This window comes from Engystomops pustulosus, chromosome 7 (assembly GCF_040894005.1).
Source record: "Engystomops pustulosus chromosome 7, aEngPut4.maternal, whole genome shotgun sequence".
In the NCBI taxonomy this organism is placed as follows: domain Eukaryota; kingdom Metazoa; phylum Chordata; class Amphibia; order Anura; family Leptodactylidae; genus Engystomops; species Engystomops pustulosus.
The window spans coordinates 160097824-160108730 of NC_092417.1; the positions used below are offsets into that span (position 1 = coordinate 160097824).

General features: G+C 48.0%; 1 protein-coding gene across 2 annotated transcripts in view; it reads right to left on the reverse strand.

The window, feature by feature from the left end:
• KIF18A (kinesin family member 18A) overlaps positions 1–10907 on the reverse strand; it is a 56772-nt gene that overhangs the window by 18423 nt on the left and 27442 nt on the right. Inside the window, exons 9-14 of one of the 2 annotated variants that reach the window (XM_072118564.1) lie at positions 9085–9247; positions 7577–7741; positions 5394–5515; positions 407–645; positions 230–325; positions 81–137 (exon numbers count right to left, since the gene is read on the reverse strand). In XM_072118564.1, coding sequence (XP_071974665.1) covers positions 85–137; positions 230–325; positions 407–645; positions 5394–5515; positions 7577–7741; positions 9085–9247 — 838 coding nt within the window. In that variant the 3' untranslated portion in view covers positions 81–84. The remainder of the gene's footprint in view (positions 1–80; positions 138–229; positions 326–406; positions 646–5393; positions 5516–7576; positions 7742–9084; positions 9248–10907) is intronic. The other variant, XM_072118563.1, reaches the window with a different exon arrangement.

The following is a 10907-nucleotide window of genomic DNA, read 5'->3' on the forward strand; positions in this document are numbered from 1 at the left end:
CTAAGAGAGACTAGAAGTTTGCTATTAATAATCTCAGTCTTTCTGAAACTTTTTTTGTTTTCTAAAACTAATTTACTTGCATTTCTACTTTCTGATCTTGCTGATGTTCAGTTTCATTTCCCAGGTAGTCACAAGAACTAAAACAAAAATAATTCTCTCAAGTTCTCATCATATATTCACATCTCCTAAAAGAAAAGGAGAGTGGAGGGGAGGGAGATAATACACTTACTTTCTTGGGAGGTACAAGGCTTGACAGCCGGCACGGGACCTTCGTGTGGTCCCACGCTGCATTCGGCCGGTTTTGCAGGACCCGTTTTCTCTCCGCCTACAAGAAGAATACATTGTTACGTCGCGGTTGTGCACAAGGACGAGAACAATCCGGTCGGTAAATAGGACGAGAACTTACGGCAGGGCGTGGTCTGTGTGTAGGACAGATGAGGGAAGGACAGGATCGATGTAAAATTCGGTAATTCCGTTTTGTTGGGATCTTCCATGATGGTCTGGTCCGCCCACACCACCGCCTTCTCCCTCTGGACCATGTGCTTCAGCTCTTCAAAGTCCGACTCTACTACGGCGTTGGCCAATCCCGCCCCTTGTAATATTTCATACTGCCGCCGGAAAGCGGGAAGGAAAGTATTGAGCAACCTAGGACAGCGAGGAGGGGAAAGTTATCAATGCGGCAGCCATAACAGGTGATGTAGTAAATAAAGCTAGAAAAAGAGATGTCTTAGGGCCCGAAAGATGAGCCCCAAATTTTTTCTTTATACTTTGGCCCATGTCACGCTAACATGTGTGTTTGTATGTAGCTTATGCTCCAGACAGTTTTCTCACAGTAAAAGTAAAAGAAACAGAGGAGGAACATACAGAGAAAATATACAAACACATATTTTTACATGTCGAAATATATCACAATCAACCCTGAGAAACCAGGGACACTTACTCTGGGACGGAGACTGTGAGTGGGAATCTCCTTATATTTGTTATCCATTGTCTCCTTCCTTCTAAGATCAACTTTTACTATTATGCCAATGAGCCTGCCAGCCCCTGCCCCAGTGTATATAGCCTGCCAGCCCCTGCCCCAGTGTATATAGCCTGCCAGCCCCTGCCCCAGTGTATATAGCCTGCCAGCCCCTGCCCCAGTGTATATAGCCTGCCAGCCCCTGCCCCAGTGTATATAGCCTGCCAGACACTGCCCCAGTGTATATAGCCTGCCAGACACTGCCCCAGTGTATATAGCCTGCCAGCCCCTGCCCCAGTGTATATAGCCTGCCAGCCCCTGCCCCAGTGTATATAGCCTGCCAGCCCCTGCCCCAGTGTATATAGCTTGCCAGCCCCTGCCCCAGTGTATATAGCCTGCCAGCCCCTGCCCCAGTGTATATAGCCTGCCAGCCCCTGCCCCAGTGTATATAGCCTGCCAGCCCCTGCCCCAGTGTATATAGCCTGCCAGCCCCTGCCCCAGTGTATATAGCCTGCCAGCCCCTGCCCCAGTGTATATAGCCTGCCAGCCCCTGCCCCAGTGTATATAGCCTGCCAGCCCCTGCCCCAGTGTATATAGCCTGCCAGCCCCTGCCCCAGTGTATATAGCCTGCCAGCCCCTGCCCCAGTGTATATAGCCTGCCAGCCCCTGCCCCAGTGTATATAGCCTGCCAGCCCCTGCCCCAGTGTATATAGCCTGCCAGCCCCTGCCCCAGTGTATATAGCCTGCCAGCCCCTGCCCCAGTGTATATAGCCTGCCAGCCCCTGCCCCAGTGTATATAGCCTGCCAGCCCCTGCCCCAGTGTATATAGCCTGCCAGCCCCTGCCCCAGTGTATATAGCCTGCCAGCCCCTGCCCCAGTGTATATAGCCTGCCAGCCCCTGCCCCAGTGTATATAGCCTGCCAGCCCCTGCCCCAGTGTATATAGCCTGCCAGCCCCTGCCCCAGTGTATATAGCCTGCCAGCCCCTGCCCCAGTGTATATAGCCTGCCAGCCCCTGCCCCAGTGTATATAGCCTGCCAGCCCCTGCCCCAGTGTATATAGCCTGCCAGCCCCTGCCCCAGTGTATATAGCCTGCCAGCCCCTGCCCCAGTGTATATAGCCTGCCAGCCCCTGCCCCAGTGTATATAGCCTGCCAGCCCCTGCCCCAGTGTATATAGCCTGCCAGCCCCTGCCCCAGTGTATATAGCCTGCCAGCCCCTGCCCCAGTGTATATAGCCTGCCAGCCCCTGCCCCAGTGTATATAGCCTGCCAGCCCCTGCTCCAGTGTATATAGCCTGCCAGCCCCTGCTCCAGTGTATATAGCCTGCCAGCCCCTGCCCCAGTGTATATAGCTTGCCAGCCCCTGCCCCAGTGTATATAGCTTGCCAGCCCCTGCCCCAGTGTATATAGCCTGCCAGCCCCTGCCCCAGTGTATATAGCTTGCCAGCCCCTGCCCCAGTGTATATAGCTTGCCAGCCCCTGCCCCAGTGTATATAGCCAGCCAGCCCCTGCCCCAGTGTATATAGCCAGCCAGCCCCTGCCCCAGTGTATATAGCCAGGCAGCCCCTGCCCCAGTGTATATAGCTTGCCAGCCCCTGCCCCAGTGTATATAGCCTGCCAGCCCTTGCCCCAGTGTATATAGCCAGCCCCTGCCCCAGTGTATATAGCTTGCCAGCCCCTGCCCCAGTGTATATAGCCAGCCAGCCCCTGCCCCAGTGTATATAGCTTGCCAGCCCCTGCCCCAGTGTATATAGCCTGCCAGCCCCTGCCCCAGTGTATATAGCTTGCCAGCCCCTGCCCCAGTGTATATAGCCAGCCAGCCCCTGCCCCAGTGTATATAGCTTGCCAGTCCCTGCCCCAGTGTATATAACCTGCCAGCCCCTGCCCCAGTGTATATAACCTGCCAGCCCCTGCCCCAGTTTATATAGCCCCCCCTCCCCGTCGTGCAGCACAACAATACCGGATGGATCACACAGAAGATCTACGGGTGCCGCCAGAAAGGCGAGTTTTGATTTATTTTTTTGACTCGAGTATAAGCCGAGTTTGGGTTTTTCAGCACATTGTCATATACATGACATTATTACACATACAATAAATGCATAATATAATATAATATATACCGAATATACGCCGACCCGAGTATAAGCCGAGACCCCTAATTTTACCACCAAAAACTGGGAAAAACTACTGACTCGAGTATAAGCCGAGGGTGGGAAATGCATTGGTCAAACCCCCCCAGTAGTATACAGCCTGCCAGCCCCAGAAGAATACAGCAGCCACTAGTAGTATACAGCAGCCCCCTAGTAGTATACAGCAGCCCCCCTGTAGTATACAGCAGCCCCCCTGTAGTATACAGCAGCCCCCCTGTAGTATACAGCAGCCCCCCTGTAGTATACAGCAGCCCCCCTGTAGTATACAGCAGCCCCCCTGTAGTATACAGCAGCCCCCCTGTAGTATACAGCAGCCCCTAGTAGTATACAGCAGCCCCTAGTAGTATACAGCAAGCCCCTAGTAGTATACAGCAAGCCCCTAGTAGTATACAGCAAGCCCCTAGTAGTATACAGCAAGCCCCTAGTAGTATACAGCAAGCCCCTAGTAGTATACAGCAAGCCCCCAGTAGTATACAGCAAGCCCCCAGTAGTATACAGCAAGCCCCCAGTAGTATACAGCAGCCCCTAGTAGTATACAGCCTGCCCCTAGTAGTATACAGCCTGCCCCCCTGTAGTATACAGCAGCCCCCTGTAGTATACAGCAAGCCCCTAGTAGTATACAGCCTGCCCCCCTGTAGTATACAGCAGCCCCCTGTAGTATACAGCAAGCCCCTAGTAGTATACAGCAGCCCCTAGTAGTATACAGCAGCCCCTAGTAGTATACAGCAGCCCCTAGTAGTATACAGCAGCCCCCCAGTAGTATACAGCAGCCCCCCAGTAGTATACAGCAGCCCCCAGTAGTATACAGCAGCCCCCAGTAGTATACAGCAGCCCCCAGTAGTATACAGCAGCCCCCAGTAGTATACAGCAGCCCCCAGTAGTATACAGCAGCCCCCAGTAGTATACAGCAGCCCCCAGTAGTATACAGCAGCCCCCAGTAGTATACAGCAGCCCCCAGTAGTATACAGCCTGCCCCCAGTAGTATACAGCCTGCCCCTAGTAGTATACAGCCTGCCCCTAGTAGTATACAGCCTGCCCCCACGGCCCTTAAAAAAATAAACTTAAATACTCACCCTCCGATGTCGGCGCGACTTACCGATGTCCCCGATGTCAGCGTGTCCCGTCTTCTTTCTTCTACGCGGCTCCTCTTCTTTCTTCTCTCTTCCGGCATGGACGCGGCCATGTGTTCTTCTAGCAGGCGTATACTATGATGCGGCCGCTGCTGACGTCATAGTATGCGCGGACATGAAGAAAACATGGCCGCATCCATGCCGGAAGAGAGAAGAGGAGCCGCGGAGAAGAAAGAAGCCGGAACGTGCTGACATCGGGGACATCGGTAAGCCGCGCTGACGTCGGAGGGTGAGTATTTAATTTTATTTTTTTAAGTGGGTAATTTTTTTGGGGTAATACACTCGTGTATAAGCCGAGGGGACGTTTTTCAGCACATTTTTTGTGCTGAAAAACTCGGCTTATACACGAGTATATACGGTATATATATATATATATATATATATATATATATATATACACATATACACACACACACAATCATACAGCATATGCACACACATACTGTACACATACATCTATATACTCACTGTGGGGTAACAGAGGCCACAGATCTGACTTCCTGCAGCCCAGTAGCTGCTGACCGCATAGGAGTAGACGGCAGGTAGTAGAGATGAGAGATTCCTGGTGACATTTCTTATGTCGGGGGAGCTCTCGACTCATTATTACATTATGCATTGTTACATACATATTCTGCTGTACAAAGTGCAGCATAACATGTATATAAAGGTGTATATGCTCCATTCTTTAGTGTGACAGGTCAGATGGCCGGGCCACCTGACACTGTGGGCCCCATAACAGCTGTTATGGCTGCTATGCCTGCATGTAGCTTGTAACCAGGTTATATGGGTGCGTGCATGTCCCTATTTGTCAATCTAGTGTGGACACAAAAATAAGAGGTTCATGGGGTAAACCATGTGGTCCCCAGCTACAGAACGAAGAGGAGATTTTGCAATTACTTCAATACGCTGCAAATTTCTGTGCAAAAGTGTGATCCACGTTAAGACACACCCAATCTGTGACCCCTGTGTGTAATGGGAGCCAAAGCTGATGCCGATTCATTAGCACAGAGGACCTGGGATCCCCCCTGTGGTCCGATCTACCACACTTGCACATCTATTCACAGTTTTGAGGTTATGGGACAAGCGCCATTTTTGGAAAAAAAAAAACCCTTTCAGAACGAAAACCTAAAAATTAAACTTATCCGTAAACACCTACATTTCGCTGTACTTGTATTCCCGCTCCTGGAGAGACACAAGGAGATTCATGTGTTCAATCTGAGCTTTTAAATCTTTTACTTCCAGTTTTAAGTGGCAGCACTGTAAATCCTTGGAAAGTTCCTGAAACAAAGAAACGAAATATAATAAAAAAAAGAAACAGTGTCGGGTCTTCATGCGATATATACATGGTGCGACGCATACATCACGCTGATCAGGGAGAGATTATCAGATGCCCAACTTATTCCAGGCCTTTACAATTAACTACGGGTAAGGGCTAAATTATTGATGAAAATGTCACAGGAGCTATTTATAGGGAAGGATCATGGCTACTTTGCAAGAGAAGCTGATGAAATATTAACAAGTCAAATCTGTGAAGAATAAAAAAAAAAAAAACACATTGAACATGAACTTAAAATAGAAATATTGCAATATTGAAAACTTTGTCGTGTTGTGCGGCGGCCGCTCACGTGTTTGGGGCCTTCGTAATAGGGAGGAAATATTAATTCCTTAGTGTGGGGGATACAAGGGCCAACAGCGACAGAACACTGCATTTTAAGACTCTAGAGTCTAATGTGTCTAAACCTGCTCAGTAAAACTACTGCAGTTTAAAGGGAATCTGACAGCAGATTTTATCCTTTTAAACTACCAGCCCCCTCAGGTAGGGGATGAAGTGTCCTTTCTAAAATTCTCTCCTTAAAAGGTGAAATCTCAGCTGGTTACGAATTAAAAAAAAAAAAAAAAAAAAAAAAATCTCCTCCAAAGTCATGTGAAGGTGAGCAGAGAAGAGTCATATTTGCAATGAGTCAAGTTTAAAACTGCAGGCAGAAAGGAAAGTCACTTTAGACAACCCCCCTCCCCCATCTTTGGTTCTATAGCACCTAGACACATATGTTGTTACATTTTTGACAAATACAGCTGGTGACAGATTCCCATAGAGCCCTATTAACTATCTGACACCCTTTAAGCTAAAAGTAGATCAAAATTTTTTCACTCAAATCCCCATAAATAATCTTTATATCTTACCTGGCATACAGTCAAATCTAGCAGAGCTTGGGATGGAGTGTGTCCCGATTGTCTGAGTTTAGCAGCCCCATGGCCTATACATCCATCTCACAATTTGGCACTTCATGTCATGTGGCTAAGACGATCATCTTACGTCCTTTACGCACTAACATTTGCAAAATCTACTCCATGTATTTATCTGATCACATGAAATCACAGCAGCCTCCATGAACTTCTATTCCTCCCCATCCTCCATGGAGGCCGTTGTGATTTCATGTCATCGCATGGGTAAAGGACTTTAGATGACATAACTACTAAATGGGGAGAAGGAAACATAGGGAGGAGTAGAAGTCAGGATGGGAGGGGTCAGTGGACTCTGCCGAGCAGAACACGCCCCCTGTGACTCGCTGCTGGTTCTGACTATATACCAGGTAGATTGATTTTATGCGGATGTGAGGGAAATAAAATTTCAGTTAAAATGCTAAAGAAAAGTTGGCATTTAGTTAATAGGGCTCTATGAGAACCTGTCACTGGCTGTATTTGACAAAAATGTGATGACAGGTTTCTGTTAAAGATAAGAATCTCATCTTAGAAACCAGATCAGACTGAAACAACAGCAACAAAAAAAATGGGGAGGGGAAGACTTAAGAAGGGACGCCTGAAGTGACTCTCCTCCTGCAGCCTCCAAACTTGACTCATCTTGGGGAATTGTCTTTACATTTGCATATGAATTATTATAACACACATGATGCGTTTCCTCCCCTCTATTTCCTAGTTGTGAAAGCCGCAAAGTGTCTAAAAACACAAAGAGAATGTGGCGCAAAGAAAGTCAGGCAGTTTTTGGCTTGTGTCGCTTCTCTCTCTCCCCAGGTTGCTGGCCCATGTTATTCTGACCAAAGGTGGAAGTGATCATAAGATACAAGATACAAGATATATAGATGGAGCCAAAACAAGTGACCTACTGATCAAAGGAAGGTGGAAGCTCAATTTCAACCAGCCTGTGGGTGTGTGAAGGTGAAGGAATTCAGAATTGTGATAAACCTTTTTGGGTTACGTGTCTGCGCTAGGTCATTGACCTTTCCCCAAGCATAGGTAATGTAGACCCTATGAATGTCAGCTTTAGCTCGGACTCTTCGCTAGACACTTCATACAGACAGCAAAATTGCCAACTAATATTACCATTGGGATCTGCTTGTCCGCACCCAGCAGCTTCATCTCATTTTCCAGGCGGTGGAGCCAATTTGTGTTCTCCTCGAAACGTTTCAGCTCCTCTTGCTTCCGCTTCTGTATGACGACTTGTTTGGTCTTCAAAGCCTCCAACCTGTGATCCCTCTTCAGAGTCGCCTACAACACAGTCTCTGTTACTCTACGATAAGAGTTTCCAAGAGTAAAAGTTCCAATTGTCTAAATTATCCCCTATCCACGAGGGATGGGACTAGCTGATCAGTAAGGGTCTGCCTCCTGGGACTTTCAACAAATCATGGGTCTAAAGAGATTGTGGATGGCGATGCCACCAGGGGGTGGAGCAGCAGGACAACAATGTGTCCTACCGCTCCACTCGCTAGTGACAATGGGTTCCTCATTCTCTGGAGAGCTCGGGGTCCTGTTCTTCTGATTAGTGGGACTCCCAACAGGCAGACCTGAACCCATGAACTACTGGTAAGTATCCCTTGCTAGGGACAAACCCTTTAACAGATCCATTTCCAAAAGGTTTGGGATTTTGTATACACATGTAACAAACCCCTGAGTGGCGTCACCCACTGAGTCTCTCTCTCACAGTCCGTCCTCACTGACAGAGACAGGAAGGGGAGGGAACCGGACAACTCATAACTCTCCTGCTGCAGCTCCTCCTATTCATCAGAGCTCAGACATGTAAAGGAAGAATCATGTAGAGTTGGCACAAAGTATAAAAGTAAGTAGCAGGACTGCTGAATCGCTTGATGGACATTCAGGAATTATCCACAAGGTAGTAAAGCCATATGGGCAACCTATGTAAAAGAGTGGCCAACCCCTTTGGCTCTCAGTAAGTAGGTCAACCTGTCCTGCTCAGGCCGCACTATGGAGTAACATCGCTATTATAGATCAATGACTCCCGCTGCTGCCATAGAACTCTGAACGGACGCTGAGGGATGCAGCCGAGATCCCTAGATAAGACCAAGTTAATCACAACGACAATCTCCGCTGCAGAAGCTCAGTCTCTTGTCACTTAGACGTCATCTCAGATCCAAAAGCAGATTAGACATCCTATAACCCCTGACCCGCCCTCATATAGTCTGGTTGCTACTTTATGTCCTGTAAATTCTATCATTCATTCTACTATGTGCTTCAAATGGTGACGAAGATGGGAAAAAATAAAAATCTAACACGCCGGCATATGGTCCTCTCACCGATTCCGAGTTCTGTAGCGAAAACTTTGGAGAATGAAGGCAGTTCAGAGATGCCGACCATATGTCCATAGAAAGCAAACAGTCAGCCTGGGAGGGAGCCTCGCTGTGCCGCCATACACTGCATGTCATCTTTCTGTAAATCTATTTCCTTTAAACCATCGGTTGAGGAGACTTATAACCATATGGTATTTGAGTCGGGTTTTAAGCCTTCTGACACTTTTAATTCTTGCAGAGGCGGCAGGACCTGGCAGGCGGAGGAGTCCCTCTGTACTGGGCGACATTCACGTCTGCAGGACTCACCTTTAACGTCTGCTCCAGGGAGCACAGCATCTGGATCTGCTCATGGTACTGCCTCTGGTAAAGGGCCTTCAGCTCGGTTTGCTTCAGGCGCATCTCCAGCTTGCAGTACTCCGTCCGTATTTCTTCTCTGTTCGTAAAGATGTACTGGAGAAGTTCTTGGCACCTGGAAATCAAAGGAGGAATTGTGAGTAAGACGTATGTGACATTGTAAGAAGCAGCAGTGCGGTGACTTGTCTTCTCTCTGCAGGCTTGGCCTAGAAATGTGGTAGCGGGTGGAGACCCAGCTGCTGCGGACCACTCTCCCTTCCAGCCTCTACATAGACAATGTTATCAGACACCTCAGTAAACATCTTGGGTGAATCATTTGAGTGAAAAATATGTTAGACAGGAGACCTAGCTGCTGTGACTCACTCCCCTCTGCATAGACTTCTATGTAATCTCACACCTGAGTGAGCTTCTGTCTATTTAGCTAGCAAGCCTGAATTCAGTGATAAACAGGTTAGGCAGGAGATCTAGCTGCTTTAGCTCACTCCTCGACTCCCCCCCCCCCCCCCAATCATACTCCATAGACTATGTTATCTGACAACTGAGGGATCTAAAAATCCATCTTGCCAGTAAAACAGATTTCAGTTTAGGCAGGATATCTAGCTGCTGTGACTCTGCAGAGACTATGAAATATGACACCTCAACAAGCTTTTGTCAATATTGCCAGCAAGTCATATTTCAGTGAAAATTAGGCAGGATACCTAGCTGCTAAGACTCTACCCCCTTCCTTCCCTCTGCATAGCCTTCTATGTGATCTTACATCTGAGTGAGCTTAGGTCCATCTTGCCAGCAAGATGGATTTCAGTGAAAAGCAGGTAAAGCAGGAGATTTAGCTGCTGTGACTCACTTCTCCCTCCCTACCCCTCTCAATAGGCTCCACAGTAATCTTCGGTCCATCTAGCCGGCAAGACAGATTGCAGTGAAAAGCAGGTTAGGCAGGAGGGATGGATGATAAAGCCTAAGTAAGTGGAGAAGGAAGCGCTGTACTCCGATAACATCTATTCAAAAGTCTTGTGACTTTGCAAAGTTTGTTGAAAACCTTTTGCCCATTTTCCACTTAAAGCACAACCCCTATGTAAAGCAATTGGTTACAAAAGGTTACAAGTTTCCCCCTATCCACTGGATACGGGGATAGCAAGCTGATTGATGAGGGTCCAGCAGTGGGGACAGCCACTAATCACAAAAAAGGAGCCCCAGAAATCTGGAGACCGGTGGGGGTCAGTGCTCACTAACTAATTGAGCAACAGGTCAAACACGTGCCCTGCCGCTCCATTCAAGACTAAGGAGGCGTCAGAAATTGCTGAGCACATCGCTCAGGTATCGCCGGCACTAACATTCACAGAGTCAGAAATTGCTGAGCACAGCACTCGGGTATCTCCGGCACTACCATTCACTGTCTGAGTGTCAGAGAAAGTCAAGTGCAAGTTCTGGTGCTTGCATAGAATTGAATAAAGCGACAAGACGCATGCGTGACCTGCCGCTCCAACCCTTAGTGAGCACAGGAACAGTTCTGCATATATGTGAGCGCCAAGCGTATAGTCTTGCCCCCCCAGATCCCACAGTCGAACGTAGATTGGCCATTGTCTTAAAGGGAAAATCCCTTTAAGAATTTGGTGATCTTGTGTTGATTTAGAAGAGATCTTGAAAATAATCCTTCTTACGCTTAGAATGTTAATGTATTATTTTCCTGCACATGTGAACATAACCCAGTCCTTGCAGAGAAAACAGGAATAATCAGATTTTTATTAGGTTTTTAATAACCTTCCTGGGAAGAAGAA